The sequence below is a fragment of the Phragmites australis genome, chromosome 13, assembly GCF_958298935.1.
Source record: "Phragmites australis chromosome 13, lpPhrAust1.1, whole genome shotgun sequence".
Classification (NCBI taxonomy): Eukaryota; Viridiplantae; Streptophyta; class Magnoliopsida; order Poales; family Poaceae; genus Phragmites; species Phragmites australis.
The window spans coordinates 30,882,539-30,898,153 of record NC_084933.1 but is presented as its reverse complement, the minus strand read 5'-3'; the positions used below and the strand labels follow the sequence as shown (position 1 = coordinate 30,898,153).

The 15,615-nt window shown below is 47.3% G+C and overlaps 3 protein-coding genes across 3 annotated transcripts; all 3 read left to right on the top strand.

Moving 5' to 3' along the window:
* The first annotated feature begins 618 nt into the window (after positions 1-618).
* Positions 619-1,944, top strand: LOC133889057 (protein BPS1, chloroplastic-like). Its single transcript, XM_062329499.1, has one exon. It carries the CDS (start codon positions 795-797, stop codon positions 1,713-1,715), a length of 921 nt encoding a protein of 306 aa, XP_062185483.1. The 5' UTR covers positions 619-794; the 3' UTR covers positions 1,716-1,944.
* Positions 1,945-3,687: 1,743 nt separating this feature from the next.
* Positions 3,688-4,314, top strand: LOC133887720 (early nodulin-like protein 6). Its single transcript, XM_062327687.1, has 2 exons — positions 3,688-3,868; positions 3,953-4,314. Exons 1-2 carry the CDS (start codon positions 3,688-3,690, stop codon positions 4,312-4,314), a joined length of 543 nt encoding a protein of 180 aa, XP_062183671.1.
* Positions 4,315-7,942: 3,628 nt separating this feature from the next.
* On the top strand, positions 7,943-13,997 carry LOC133889846 (uracil-DNA glycosylase, mitochondrial). Its single transcript, XM_062330327.1, has 7 exons — positions 7,943-8,404; positions 8,514-8,728; positions 9,942-10,100; positions 10,713-10,743; positions 11,808-11,943; positions 12,161-12,244; positions 13,737-13,997. The coding sequence occupies exons 1-7, from the start codon at positions 8,188-8,190 to the stop codon at positions 13,801-13,803; spliced, it is 909 nt and encodes a 302-aa protein (XP_062186311.1). The 5' UTR covers positions 7,943-8,187; the 3' UTR covers positions 13,804-13,997.
* The last annotated feature ends 1,618 nt before the right edge of the window (positions 13,998-15,615 follow it).

Genomic DNA, 15,615 nt, shown 5'->3' with positions numbered 1-15,615 from the left:
CAATAATATCATACCTTAGACCGATTCATATTGAACATTCATTTGGACATCTATCACTTAGGATCCTAATCAAAGCTCAGTTCGCTCCGCTAGCTAGCTTGTATTTGACGTGTATCGTCTGTAGCCCATAAAATTTATCAGTTTTATACTTTTGCTGCACCGTTTCCGTTCGTCTCACAATTGCATTCATGCGGTGATATCCGCGTGTCTATGTTGCTTTGTTTTGAGAAACTCGTGAAGTCGCACAGAACAGGAGTCCCGTTCTCGGGAAGAAAAGGATTGGAAAAAGTTGCCCAAAAGTCCTAATTGTAAGGTATGACAGAGCTAATCCAAGCTGCAAAATACGAAACATTAGCAAGGAGATAAGCATGCTTAAAGTGTAATTGCCCGCCCCTGCTATTTCTGAGGTCGGCAAGTTTTTCCAAGAGTAGCACTCCAATTCAGTTGTGCAGCACACAATCACACTCTTATTTTAAAAAGAAAAGAAAAACTACGTGAAAAAGGGGAGAGAAGGGGGAAGAGTCGAGAAGCCAGACTGATAAGGAAGCGTTCCGACGACGCGTCCTACGCGGCGGGCCCACGCTGCTACCTCACGGTCCCACCCGATCCCCCTTCCAGGAAACGCATCCTTGCCGCGGACAAAAGCCTCCCGTCACCTCACCTCCCATCCGCTCCCTCCTCTTTTCACACCACCGACGCAACCGCACCGCCACCTCTATAACCTTCCCTCCGTAGCCACCTCCCGCTGCTCAACCCAACGCCGCCGCGACCACTAGCTTAGCCTAGCCGCCCAGATGTTCCTCACCGACAAGTACAGCTCGCTCCTCCCCCTCCACCCCAAGGCCCACCGCCACCAGCAGCCGGGCAAGGCGCCGGCCGGGGCGGGGGCCTTCGCCCGCTTTGACGCGGCGCTCGCCGCGCGCCTCCGGAGCCTTCTGCCGCTGCCGGCCTCTCCGCTCGCGGCGCTCGCCCGGCTCGCCGACCTCCTCGCGCTCACGCTCGAGGAGGCGGCGCCCGCGCTCGCCGGCGAGGGCGACGAGGCCGCCGTTGCAGCCCACCTCGTTTCCGGCGTCGCGCTCCTCGACGCTTGCAACGCCATCACCGCCCGCCTCGACCGGGTCCGCCGCCGCCGCCTCCTCGCCTGCTTCGCGCTGCACCTCCTCTCGTCGCCATCATCGATCGGGCGCGCACGTGCGGCGCTCGCCGACCGCAACGATCGCGCCGCGGCTTCCCCTCCGCCTCCGCTCCCTTCCCTCCCGTTCGACCACCCCCGCGGTCGCCTCTCCGCCGCCGCGCGCGTCCTTGTCGCCGTGAACGCCGTCTCCTCTCTCGCTGCGGCAGCCGCGGCCGCCGTGCTAGGCGGGGGCGCCCTCGTGGCCACCTTCCCCCTGGTCTCCAGCGGCGACTTCCCGTGGGCAGAAGCCTTCAACGCCGTCTCCAGCCAGCTCTCTAACCTCGCTACCAAAAGCAGCGAAGTGGACACCATCGACGAGGCTGTCCAGAAGCTCTCTTCAGTCCTCGAGGGCGAAGGCGGCATCGACGAGGCGGCGCTGCGTGCCGCAGCGCATGAGGTGGAGAAGCGGACGGAGGAGCTGACGGCGCGGCTGGATCGCCTGTCGGACGCCGTCAACGGCGTGTTCCGCGCGGCGCTGTGCCTCCGCAACGCCGAGCTGGGCAGCTTCATGGTGGGACCTGCGGGAAAGACATGTAAATAGCTGTCACTCTGTAAGCGTGTGTGTACTGAGTGTCGTAGCCGAAGGCAGGTTTGGGTGGGCGAGTCTGTTAAAATGGTGTGTGTCGAAGAGGAGGCCACATATGAGGATACCTGCATTTTACACCCTTTTGGATATGTGGAATCCAATACTATATGGAAAAGAAAAAAATGTTCAACCTGGCTCTGTAATTTTGCGGCATAATAGTATACTACGAGGAATTTGAGATGCATGTTTCTCTTGAACAGTATATCTATCAGTTGGAAGAATCATAGGCAAAATGTTCAGATTGGTCATGTTTGCCACGAAAGATTGGCGATCAAGTCACCGAAAAGCAGACTCGATTCGAAATTTTATTTGAGTTTTGACAGTTTGACTGACGCTACGTCCATGTGTCAAATGAGATTTTCAAAACATGCACACGCGCGCGCGCGCAGAGAAAGGCGGCTGCAACGCACAAATTCTCTCGATTTGCAGAGCGCAGCCACGAATGAACTGCTCGACATCCGCGGCATTGGCAACCGAAACGCTTTGCAAGGTGCATGTGCCGGAGCATCCTGAGATCGGCCGTGCGTGTGCAAGGTTATGCCAAGTTGTATTTCCCGGAGTGTGCCCCACAGCCAGAAAACCATCCGTTTCGTCAGCGCGGAAGCAAAAAAATGCCAGCGTCGCATGGGGCAACGCATCACGGCATGACGAGCCGACGAGGACGATAAGCACCCACTCAACTAACAACTAGTCAGGTCAAGTACCGTCGTGCCGCTGAACGTGCGGTCACCGCAGCCGTCACGCAAGAGCGCGCGCTCGGGCGGGCAGGCAGGCAGCAGGCAGGCTCGGTGCTTTTGCCGTCGCGGCAAGCGCATGGGCGGGTCGGCCGCTGCCGCTACCCTCCACCACGAGGCTGGCTGCCGTTGCCATCCACGCGCGGCTGTCTGTCGCGGCGCGGGCGGGGTTGCCTTGCCTGCTGCCCGACACTATCGAGCAGCGCTTGCCCTCGCACTTGCGCTACTCACCGATGGGGATGCCGTGCTTGCTCCGGCGCTTGTGACAGTGCGGCATGCGTTCCCAGTTGCAACATGCCCTGTCCCGCGAGAGATGCGTACGGAATGCCGTGATCCCCTTTGTCGTATTCTTTTCGCGAAATAATTTTTGTCATTTTCAACACTTCAATAGTTTTTGTTCACGATATGAATTTTAAAGTTATTCTCTTCATCCGAGATTCTCTCATTTCACTTCTCCAATCTTTTTAAAGAAATTTGTTCGAGAGAAGGAAAATTAGAAATGTAACAAAATGAAAAAAAAAATAGTTAGAGGTAACATAATGCGCACCGTTGGATGGAGCGTGCATTAAACGGTGCACGCCATCATGGATCGACCGTGCGTACGTGAAACCCAAGCTGTTACAGCTGTGGATCACTGGAAGGAGCTCCCCTGCTCCAGTTCACTGTTCACCTATTGTGTTCTGCTGTGACTGCATCACGAAACTGACCTTGTATAACTGTGCCACCAAGGCATCAAAGGATGTGCTTCAATTCTCCCCTTTTTTCGAGCACGGTGTGCTTCAATTTCGTGAATCCAAGTACCAGCAAAGATTAATTCGAGGTTGCATCTTTTTTCTTTTTCTTTTGAGACGATGATTCGAAGTGGCTGGTGGCCCATAAGGCCACAAAAAATCCAACACGAGTGGTACACAAGAAGCCCAGAACGGCCCGAAGATGGCAATCAACAACCGCGCAAGGTACGCGCGCGCGCGCGCGCACGGTCAAACTGACGGGGTCGAGGCAACCAAACGATCGATCGATCGATCACCCCAACTCCGCGCCCCACGTTCTCGCCGCCTCCACTATTCCCTCCTCGAGACTCTAACTACCTCCACTCCTCGACGCACCACTTGACCTTCCCTCCCTATTAATTCGCTCCTCCTGCCACCGCCGAGCAATTTCTTTAGTTTTGCATCTGCGCCGATCAGCTAGGAATGGCGAATATCGTTTCCCTTGTGCTGCTGCTAGCCCTCCTCGGCGCATTGTGCCGCCGCGCCGGCGCCGCCGCCTTTGAGGTCGGCGGAGACGACGGCTGGGTCGTGCCGTCGGCTAAGGACGGCGGCATTTACGGCCAGTGGGCGTCCAAGAACCGCTTCCTCGTCGGCGACAGCGTCCGTAAGATCCAGCTCATCGATTCCATATTGTTTACGGTTCTCTTGGCAATTGCGTTAATCTTGCGAAGTGATCGTGGATGCGAAGATTTCAAGTACAAGAAGGACTCGGTGATGGTGGTGACGGAGGACGACTACAACAACTGCCGCTCGTCGCACCCCATTTTCTTCTCCAACAACGGCGACACGGAGGTGCAGCTGGACCGCCCCGGACTCTTCTACTTCATCAGCGGCGTCACCGGCCACTGCGAGCGCGGGCAGAGGATGATCATCAAGGTCATCGGCCAGGACGCGCCCCCGCCGGCGCCCCAGGCAGCCAGCCCGCCCCCGGCGCCATCGACGCCTCCCAGCCCGCCGAGCCCGAGCGCCGCCTCGCCAGGCACTAGCGTGCTTGCCGGCGCCATTGCCGTCGCGGCGATGGCATTGCCGGTCATCGTGCACGGTGTCTAAAACAGCAGAGCTGGCTGGACAGTGTTCGTGCATGCTTGGTTCGTCAATATAATTCGCTAGTACTCTTCCCCAGGTCGTACGTGTTCCATTGTGCATCAAGCTTGGTATGTTTCCCAGTTGGAATCGATACAATTTGTGATGGTGTGGAACATTTTATTTGTATTTTTCCTTCAGATCATATTGTTTGGATTGTATTTCGCGCACATGAAGAAATGAACACAGTATCTCAGTGCGCCGTGCAGCCGACCGCTCTTTTGCGTCTGAAGCGCCATGGATGTCAGTGAAATTAGCTGCACTAGCTAGTGGATTTTCATGCGTGTTTTTGTATTGGGCATTTTTCTTGTCCAGAACATTTTTTTCTTCGCGAATACATGGAAGAGTTACGCATCATTGATAAATAGAAGAATAAACACAAGTTTATAAGTTACACAGCGCGTAGGGCCAGGCCACAGACGCGACCTGAAAAAAAAAAAAAAAAACAAGCCGGAAACACAATCGAGCGGGGATGAAAACTAAGCGACTACTTAGGATTTAGACAACCTAACGCCGACGCGCCCGCCATTGTCCAGAGCTGAGCCTCTTGCCGAATCTGTTGTATAAGTTGGTGCACGGTGGCTGAGCGACGATTGAATATTGCGTTCCTTCGACCATTGCCATACGGTCAGCAGGAACAAAGTATCAAAACCCTTCGTAATGGGCTGGCACGTTGCAGCCTGGGAGCCATTAGGAAAATTCATCGGCGGTACGAACTTGGGCCACGGAAGAACATAAAAACTCAGGCCGAGGTAAGGTTTACGTTACCGATCGAAACTCGGTAACTGAGCTCCGGCAGTAACTGAAAAAACGTGTTAACCGTGATAATTGCTTGAATTTTCAAAAAATTCAGAAAAAAATCGTTTGAAAACTTTTGAATTTTGGGAAAAAAATTCGTGAATTTAGCCACTCTGTCGGAGGATGAACTCCTGTCGCAGGGATCCCGAGAGACCCCTTTTTAGAGATTCGGCGGGGGGATGATCCTGAACGAGCTTGCCGGGGAAATAAATGGGAACGAAAATAAATGCAGTGGCTGGTGGTGGGAGATGATCGACCTAGTGCAAGAAAGATGGGTGCACCGGGGTTTAGACAGGTTCGGACCGCACGGGGGCGTAACACCCTACTCCTGTGTGTGTGTTATATCTCTTCTTGAAGGGAATTCTTCAAGGATGTATCTGGTTACAGGAGTGAGCTGTCTACAGAGAGCTTGAGGCTCTCGTGTTCTAGCTTGGCTTGAGTTTGTTCGTGACGTTCTCCGTCTTTTGATCTGGGCTTCGGGTGCTTCTTGAGGGCTTCTGGATCTGAGGCGGAATTCTCCCAGGATGAGTCGTGAGTGTGTGCGTCTTGAGCTGTCTGTCTTGTGAGCTGTGAGCCCCTTTCCTTTTATAGGCGCACCGACATTGACTTATCCTGAATGGGAAAGAGGGGGCGTACGTGCCGAGGTGCCACGGAGAAATGCGTCATCATTCCGTCTCGGCGAAGTGACATGGGCGGTGGAAGATTGCGGCGTGTATCCGACCACTCGCCACTGCGGAGGTCCTCCGGCGCCATTAAGAGGGCCCACCGGGCAGACGCAGAGGTGCTCGGTGCGGCCACCCTGTCTTGTCCTTCTGCCGGGGCAGGGTGACAGGCGGAGCGCTTCGATTCTGGCAATGTTATCCCGAGGCACCCGGGCGAAACGGGACGGGACTCGTGTATTTAATGTACCCACGCCCCCCTGCCAGAATATGGCAGGGTCTGACACTAGGGCGTGGGCAGCTGAGAAAGTCAGGATGTCAGGCCGCGCGTGCCTATTAAATGTGGCATTCGCGTCTTTGACTGGCTGACACCCCGGCGAGGGGACTTTTCGGGTCATCGAACGATCTTGCGCGAATCTTCGGGGAACCGAGTCCTCGGGGGCTGCCACGTGCAGCCCCGAGCACTCTCTCTCGAGCACTCTGGTGAGACCTTCGGGGAACCGAGTCCTCGGGGGCTGCCACGTGCAGCCCCGAGCACTCTCTCCCGAGCACTGGGTGAGACCTTCCGAGAACCGAGCCCTCGGGGGCTGCCACGTGCAGCCCCGAACACTCTCTCCCGAGCACTGGGTGAGACCTTCGGGGAACCGAGCCCTCGGGGGCTGCCACGTGCAGCCCCGAGCGCTCTCTCCCGAGCATTGGGTGAGTCCTTCGGGGAACCGAGCCCTCGGGGGCTGCCACGTGCAGCCCCGAGCACTCTCTCCCGAGCACTTCCTTCCCGGTACTTGGACTCCGCGGATCATCGGGGAACTGGGGTGCTCGGGAACCAGAGGCGGCGGCCCCGAGCACCTTCTCCCGGGACTTAGCTTCTTCTTATCTTGCAGGGCGGACCTCGCGGGATGGTGACGCGTGGCGGATGGCCGGCCCGGTCTCGGGACTCAGGGACGCCTGGTTCCTGATACACCGACACACTCGGTAACCGGGCAAATTGGATCAGTTACCGAGCGATTTTCTCAATTTATCGAGCGGTTTTCTCGAATTTTCGGTATTGTCGGTAATCGCTCGGTTTTCTCAATTTTTATGAAGTTCAACAAAAAATCTAAAAATTATCTCAATCTTGTAAAATCAATAACTAATTCATCTGAGCTTCAAATCAAGTGAAACAAATTTTTTGGTTTCCTTGTGACATTATCTACATGATAAAAGTATTTATACTCATAAACAAGTTCAAAAATTTCTGTGAGAAAATGTATTTGTTAAACCAAGTTAAATACATAGTTTACTCTTTGCTAATAAAAATTCATGAAACTAATTTTGTTAGTTTTTTTACATGATCTTGTGTTTTTTCAAAAATACATGAACTCATGAATTAGTTATTATAACATGCAGTATTGTGTAAATGTGTTGCGACTAGATGAATTCATAACTGATCTATCACATCTCAAAAATTAGTGAAACCACTTTTATTAGTTTATTTATACTATGATTTACGCAGGAGAAATAATAGTAGACATGAAAAAGTTAATTACAGTGCTATTTCTTAACATATTCAGTTTATACTCGTGAACTTTGTAAAAATCATAAAGAAATTAATAAAACTCTAAATAAAATAAAATCAATTTTAAAGATCCTCTTAAGATACTTTCTAAAAAAATATATGTTTACATGTTAAACTTTTTCCTTAATATGAGTTACTAACTGAGCCGCACACTTCAACTTTTTTTTTATTTTTTAAAACTTCCTCTCAATAGAATATGTGTTTAGTAGAGTTGCATTATAAAAGTAGTTTGAGTGGAAATAGTTTGAGTAGTGCTATATTAGTTTAAAAAAAGAGTGTTTAATTGGTTCTATTTGTTTGAATAGATTGAGTTGGGCTTTTATTTGTTTGTTCGAATACGAGGTTGTATAAGTGAATATAAGAATTGATATTATGATTGTTTATTTATATAAAAATGATTTTGACACGGTGATAAGGAGATCTGTCTGTAATGGATGAAAGGTTTAGACCAAACTACAAAATAATTTCGTATTTTTATATCTGTTAGATTAAATTAAAATAGTAGATACGGATAATAAAACACGTTTACGAGGAGATAATAGGCATCCACCGATCCAAACGATTGCCGCGTCATTTTTCCTGGTTAGTGGCGGACTGCGAAACACGCCCAATTTCACGCGAATCCAGCGGCGCGGGACGGTGGCGCCAATTCCAGCGCGCCGCGCTCCCAAACTTGACGCCGCGCTTCCTCTCCCCCTCCCTCCTCGCAACGCGCGCCTATTTCCTCCTCCCCGACCCGACCACCCAAAACCCCCCATCGGAGCCGAGCCTGCTGAGCAAAACCCTCGCCACTTCCAAAAACAATCTCCACCCCCCGGAGTGGAGTCCATGGCGCCGTCCCCTCCCACCCCGACCGCGCCCAAAACCATCGCCGACTTCTTCACGCGCCCCGCCAAGCGCCTCCGTGCAGGCGCTCCCGTCCCCGCTGCTTCCCTCTCCTCCTCCGCCTCCTCGCTCTCGCCGGAGCAGCGCCGCCGCGCCGACACCAACCTCGCGCTCGCCCGCTCGCGCCGTAACCTCCGCCTCGTCGAGTCCAAAGCCAAAGGTACCCCGCGCCTCCTCTCGCCGCTAGGGTTCCGTTAGCGCGTACGCCCATCTCGTCGGCCGTGTAACCGTATGGTCTTGATTTTTGTTGTGGGGGTTTCTTGAGTCAGGAGGCACTGCGAAGCTGGAGGAACTTCTCGTGGAGGAAACGTGGCTGGAGGCGTTCCGGGGAGAGCTGCGCAAGCCCTACGCGCTCGAGCTCTGCCGCTTCGTCAGCCACGAGCGGCTGCACGGCCCGCTGCCCGTCTACCCGCCGCCGCACCTCGTATTCCACGCGCTCAACGCCACCCCGTTCGACCGCGTCAAGGCTGTTATCATCGGCCAGGTATCGCCTGCCTCCTACCCTATCATCGCTCATACCCAGGAACCTGCTCGTCAATCATAAGCTACTAAGCTATCGAATAATGTCGATTTTGTAATACATAGCCGCAGAAATTTGATGTGGTGCGACCATTTTTTAGTTTTCCCTATGGAATTTAACATTTATGCGAAAATTTGATATGTAATTGCTAAATATATGGCCCGTGTGTGGTATCTGTATACTGTATTGAGGTGACAAATTGGTAATGGGGATGATCATTAATGTTACAGTGCCGATCCATTCATTCTAGAATGCTACCCCACACTTGTTTTTGTTAGCCTGCTTTCACAAGCATTGGCACATCAAGTGCTTCTAAGGGGTATCATTTTTATCTTGTATAGTTGTATACTCCATTTCTTAATGAATGAAGGGCTGTATGCATCACATGATGCAAAAGGCTGGAACTTTTTTCCATTGTCTAAAAAAAATCTTAAGAAATGTAACCTAAATTTTGTCCAATATAGTTGCCCTGCTTATGACGCAGTTGTAAAGTGCGGCTTTTCTGGTAGTGTAACATCATTTTTTGAATTTGGTAATCTGATAGCTTTCTTGTGTACAGAGGGTTCAGTTGATCCGACTGTTATCCAAAGTTGGTTTTGTTCCAATGCTTGCTGCTCTCTGGTGTTAAACCAAAACATGGATAGACCAATCGCATGTTGCAGAAATATGAATTATTGCTTCTGTTTCTTTATGTACCGCATTATGCCACAAGTCTACAAGACCTGTTGCCTCCTAATATTGTCCATGTCTGTGGTTTGTTTCCTTGTCATGCTGCTAGCCTGCTTGGTGCTGGGCCATATTGTCTACAATGGTTCATTGGTGTCAAAATGCTACCTAGTTATAATTATTGTCCCACCTTTCCGTTCAGCTTTTATTGGTTTAGGCAATTTTTGTGCACTGGGCTTAGGATGTTGAACAAACCATGTATTTTTTTGCTTTGTACTTGAATCTACTTGGTATTAATCCACACACTTATCTGCTTCATTTTGCAACAAGTTTGTGAATTCAGAGTTTTTTTTTTTGCATTTGTTATCTGGAATTACTTCGGTTCAAGTTAAAGTTAACGGGGCCTGACTTACGATTCATATACGAAATATGCCACATGCCGTTTGTAAAGGTTGAAATGCATTTCTACTATTGTTTCTAGTGCTCATATTGCAGCTTGCCTACTTTTCAGGATCCATACCATGGTCCAGGTCAGGCCATGGGATTGTCTTTCTCAGTACCAGAGGGGATAAAAATACCTTCCAGCTTAGGTAACATATTTAAAGAGCTGGAAAAAGACCTAGGTTGCACTGTGCCATCGCATGGAAATTTGGAAAGATGGGCTGTGCAGGTAAGATGACTTAATATTCAATCTTGTCACGAAAGAGGATATATGCATTGATAAATCATGAAATATGGGACATCAATTTACAAAAAGGGCTTTACACTATTTCACTGAATATAAGTACCTATTAAATACAAGGAATCAGACATTTATATGTTTATTTGCATTAGTTCAATGGTCAATTGACTCCCTCTTCTTTTCTGCTAGTATTGACTTAATATCATGTATCATAATGCACAAAGCATCAAAGGAATCCAATTTTGTATGTTTGTAATCCCTATGTCATGTCATATGGATGCCATGGAGGGAGTTACTTTTCTGATTTGGTTATTAATAACTAAGTGGTTTCATTGGAATGGGATGAAGAACATGGTGATGAATCTTAAAGAATGGGCAGCTATATAAGAAATTTAGAGAAAAAAAAGAGAAGCTGCTGTGGTCAAAAATTTTTGGATTACTTTTAAGAGGGGTAAATGAAATGAAGGTGCTGCTATCCCTGTAGTTCCTTACATACCATCTTATAAAAAAAATCTTCGCATAACATCATAATTTTCCCATATTTGCTTTTGGAGATATTTATTAATTTGGACAAAAATTTGTGTATTTTGATTTTTGCAGGGTGTTCTTATGCTCAATACTGTACTAACTGGTACAATCATCTTCTCCATCAAAACAACAGATCTGTTTTTTTTTCAGTTTGTTCCCCTTTGTTCTTATCTATCTACAATCTTAACCAAACTGTGTTACTTTAAATTGTTTTATGACTACGCTAATGTTGTGGGTTCTACTCAATTGTGCTTCACTCTATTCTTCTAGTTGCAATTGTATTTAAGACTATCCATATCCACTTCCTCTAGCTTTGTTCTAAATTATGGATTCCCGTTCTTCTGCTTGAACCTTGGAAAATTTTGAGCCACCCTTGCTATTGCAATTCGTTCTTATAATCACTTCTGAACGCAGGCTTGGATTTGTCTTGTCTTTGCAAGAGGTTCCTGTCTCCACTGAGCCAATCCTACCTGTTGATTTTCTGTGATCTCATGTTGTACTTTTTCTGTAAACTAATAATAAGCATAATAATGCACACTGCATTTTTAGTGTGCATGTACATAATCAAATTTCCCCTCTGAACGACACCCCTGCTGAATGCTTCCATACAATGTGACAACAAACGTTTTTGCCCTGCTTGGGTACTTCTTTGTACAGTGCTTCTCTTTTATGTTATATTAATATATTTACCACAGTAGGGGTTTCCCTTACTGTTTTCCCCTAAAAAACAGTTTTTGCCATCAGGAAAGTGCGACTTTGCACAGCTACTTCATTTCCATTTTAGCTGTGCTATCCGCATATTCCTTGTCATCCTTCAGCTCTTGTGCTATCAAGTATGTATGATCGATGTTTTAGAGTAACCCAAAGTTAAAGAGAAAACTGCCAACATACCACTGGCAAAGCCATATGCTGCCAAAATACAATCGGGCTGTGGAGTGACAAGTTTGGCCTAGTCCCGTGTGCTATTGACACTCGGTGGTATTTTTGCAAAATGCAACTTTGCCGATGATATCAGAGTAAATCCTGCATAATCTTGAGACTGTTCTATACTCCTATTTTACTCATCTTTCTTCTAGTTTTATTCATTCATACTCCTTTATGTTATTTCCATGCTCGGGGGTTATACCTTGCTTGATACTAGCTTGTGATTTCATCTTGTCTTACCAGTGAGGGAGCATCAAGCCAACTCACATGCCAAGAAAGGGTGGGAGCAGTTTACTGATGCTGTTATTAAGACTATATCACAAAAGAAATCAGGACTTGTCTTTCTTCTCTGGGGAAATTCTGCTCAGTCAAAGACAAGGTATGCTTACCTTACATCTGGAAGACTTGAACCCTGAGTTGCGGCACTGAGCATGACCGAATGATAGTTTGTTTGTTTTTTCATACTGACCATTATGATATCTACAATATTTTCTATGATTAGCTCTGCAGTCTTTTCTTCCTGATCTTTGGGTTTAGACTTTGGTTCTTGTAAATACCAAGTGATTCACAGAGTGCATGTTTGCGCTTTTTTGCAGATTGATTGATGAAACAAAACATCACATTTTGAAAGCTGCTCACCCATCAGGCCTGTCTGCGCATAAGGGTTTCTTTGGATGCAGGTTCGTTTTCTTTTCTCGAAATAAACTTTCTTCTGTACTATTTTCCTGACTACAAGACAAAAAAAATATCATCCTCTCCCCTAAGATAGGAGAAATGATGAAAAATTCCTGATTCATGTTTATTGGGCTGATAATATGGTAGCAATATTAATAAATATGGCTAACATTTACAGTATTGAATTGCTTGTTTCGTTCACTACGAGTCTATGATGCTTATTTGATGCTGAGCTGTGTGGCTGCCCACCAATGGCTGGTGTCTTTGTTATTGGGGAAAACTGCAAACCCCCCCCCCCCCCCAAAAGTCACTTGGATTTTGACTTCCCCCCCCAAAAGTTGTTTTGTTGCAAAAAGCCCCCCAAAAGTTTGACTTTGTTGCAAAAAACCCCCTAAAAATTCAAAAAAATAAAAAAATCATTAAAAAAATTCTAAAAAAAACTAGAGACAATTCTAAGACCTTCTGTGAAATTTGTTTTCAAAAATAATATCCTTTGCATCATATTTCATGGAGAGGAAGTTTGGAAAAAAAAGAAAAATATGCAGCTCATTTATTAACTCATGTTATTTTAGATTTGTCATGTCTACCATTATTTTTCCTACACAAATAATTATTTAAGTAAACTAATAAAAGTGGTTTCACTAATTTTGGGGGTGTTATGGATTAGTTATGAATTAATCTATCTGCAACCCATCTACTGAATCCTGCACGTTACAATAACTATTTCAAGATTTCATGTATTTTTACAAGATAGAGGATCATGTAAGAAGACTAAAAAATTTTGTTTCATGATTTTTGGATTAGTAAATAATTAACTATGCATTTAACTCGAATTAATAAATGAGTTGCACGTTTTTCTTTTTTTTCAAACTTACTCTCTATGAAATATGATGCAAAGGATATTATTTTTGAAAACAAATTTCACAAAAGGTCTTATAATTGTCTCTAGTTTTTTTTAGAATTTTTTGTGATTTGTTTTAAATTTTTTTGAATTTTTAGGGGTGTTTTTGCAACAAAATCAAACCTTTGGGGGGTTTTTTTGCAACAAAACAACTTTTGGGGGGGAAAGTCAAAATCCAAGTGACTTTTGGGGGGGTTTTTGCATTTATCCCTTGTTATTGCTGGAGTTTCAGTAGCGGTTTATAATGATTTATCCAATGAACAACATTTAACTCCACCAGCACCATATGTAATGCTATTGTCGGTCCATGCTGAGTGGTGCGATGAGCACTGGCTGCTTTTGGCCGTCCTGTCCTGTCTTACTTTTGCCAACTTGAGACTACTTTTGCCTTTTCACTTACTAGTGTTAATGGCTGCTGCCGAGTGAGCATTAGTTCAGGCTTGATACATGGAACGTCGATAGCATCTTGGCATCACAAATCCTGTTTATGGTGTTGGGGGGGGGGGGGGGGCGATGCAAATAAATTAATTGCTAGCTTTTGCTGTGATTATCCTTGAATCCTTTCTCAGTTGCTATTATGGTTTCATGATTCTCAGGCACTTTTCGAAAACAAATAAGATCTTGGAGAGTCTGGGACTATCTGCCATCGATTGGCAGCTCTAGACAATCCCAAGACGCCATGTGATCTGTTTGCTTGATAATCACCGTTGCATGGAGTGGAGGCACCTGCATTGAGGACTTTCCTGTTCGGCCAAAACTTTGTAGCAACTTAAGTTATATGGCCGGTATGAGTGCTAACTCTACTAACCCTTTGTAAATCCTTTCTTTTGCATCTTGTCTTGTCTTTTCTTTGATCATACTGTGTGCTTTGTTTTCGTACCAAATTGTTCTGACTGTTTTGGTTGTCGTACGTGCAACTACTTTCTTTGGCACTAGGACGCCCATTTGGGTCGCGTTAGATCTCTGACGTACAGCTTAACAACCGTCCCGCCCTTTCATGTTTTTAACTACCATAAACTGTCCTTCCTCAATTGGTCCACTGTCTAGCAAGTAGCAGCTGCCGCCCTCTTAAGATTTGCTCGTAGACTTGGCACCAACTCTTAGATCCTAAGAGAGCAAATTGCAGCTGTCGCTACATTAGCCAATACGTAAACGTATTTAGCTGTACTGAGCTCGCGACAGGCTACACGTCTCGCGCCTACCTACTGTATTTTTTGTGTTCTTGCTCAGTTGGCAGCTGCATGATGGAGAGGCTAGTCGTGCCATCCTGTGATAGAAAATTTTGCTTCTATATCGCTGTTGGAGAGCGACTTGTACAGTAGTAGTAGCAGTATCGTGGTTCGTAACGCACGCATAAGTATGCCCCCAAAAAGAAAGAAAGAAAAAACGTACGCATGAGTACGTGTTAATCCCCTCCAGCTTTACTGAAACTTGGAAGATTAACGGGCTTATGCATAAATCGTGGCGTATTCGTTCTTGCATCAAAAGCACACTCGCTGGATTCGCTCCACCGAGAAAGAAAATCATGGCGGATCTGCGGCGTGACTTCCATCCGATCAGACGAAGACTAGACGTTGTCCTGTGATGTTGCAGCGCATCATAAGTACGTACCCTGGGTCCATCCCATGCATCGGGTCGTGATCGCACAGTTCAAACCATGGACAGCACCAAGTCTCCGCTCGAGAAAAACACCGGCAGTCCAAGGTCTAGAAGACGGTCTCTTCCCCTGCATATGTCCTTCCTTTTGACAGCTGCGTATGTCCAGCAGCCATGACTTGAAACTCAAACACGTACGAACGTGTGCCGTTAACGACTGAGCTGCTGTAAATCATATGCCGGAAGAAAATTCTATAAAACTCTTCACTGAAAAATCCTTACGAGATTCTGATTTATACCGTTCTTTTTTATCAAACAGTTGATACATGTAACTGATAGAAAAAAGAGAGATACGTGACATATAAAAAATGATTTTTCTGTAAGATCGAGTTACATATCCGCACGTACGGGTCCCTGCATGGCCAGTAAGTGCAGGCAAACGTTTACTGTATGCTTGCATTGCCGCACGTTATGCCGATGGCCCACCGTCCGCTGCGCACCCGCGCGGTGCCGTGCCGCGGGACCCGAGTGATCCTGCGCGATCTTGCGACCAGTCCCGGTGATCGTGGCGACCCCGCCTTGGGCACGGGGCACCGTGCCACCCAACAAACCGGCATGCCCCGTCCGTCTCCTGCTCATCCACTTCCTTGTCATGGTTGCCACGTTTCCCTCGTGAAGCCACCACGGGGCTGGCATTCCTTTTCTCAGCCACAGGGCGGCACCGTTGGGATGATCTGGTGGCTTGTGACGGCAGGTTTGTCCCTTGGCCCCGTCATCCGTTTCCATTTTTTTTAAACCACTGGGCACAGGATAGTGCCGGTTTTTATTAATTAAAAAAATATATAAGCATGCAGTCCTAGGGGCTGTATATAGGAAAAA

What these genes read in the sequence shown, in the direction of transcription:
- LOC133889057 (XM_062329499.1), top strand. Translation starts at nt 795, where the DNA reads ATGTTCCTCACCGACAAGTACAGCTCGCTCCTCCCCCTCCACCCCAAG.
- LOC133887720 (XM_062327687.1), top strand. Translation starts at nt 3,688, where the DNA reads ATGGCGAATATCGTTTCCCTTGTGCTGCTGCTAGCCCTCCTCGGCGCA. An exon ending in CCTCGTCGGCGACAGCGTCC is followed by an intron (nt 3,869 to 3,952) that starts GTAAGATCCAGC and finishes GTGGATGCGAAG; the next exon opens with ATTTCAAGTACAAGAAGGAC.
- LOC133889846 (XM_062330327.1), top strand. Translation starts at nt 8,188, where the DNA reads ATGGCGCCGTCCCCTCCCACCCCGACCGCGCCCAAAACCATCGCCGAC. An exon ending in TGGAAAGATGGGCTGTGCAG is followed by an intron (nt 10,101 to 10,712) that starts GTAAGATGACTT and finishes TGATTTTTGCAG; the next exon opens with GGTGTTCTTATGCTCAATAC. An exon ending in TCTGCTCAGTCAAAGACAAG is followed by an intron (nt 11,944 to 12,160) that starts GTATGCTTACCT and finishes GCTTTTTTGCAG; the next exon opens with ATTGATTGATGAAACAAAAC.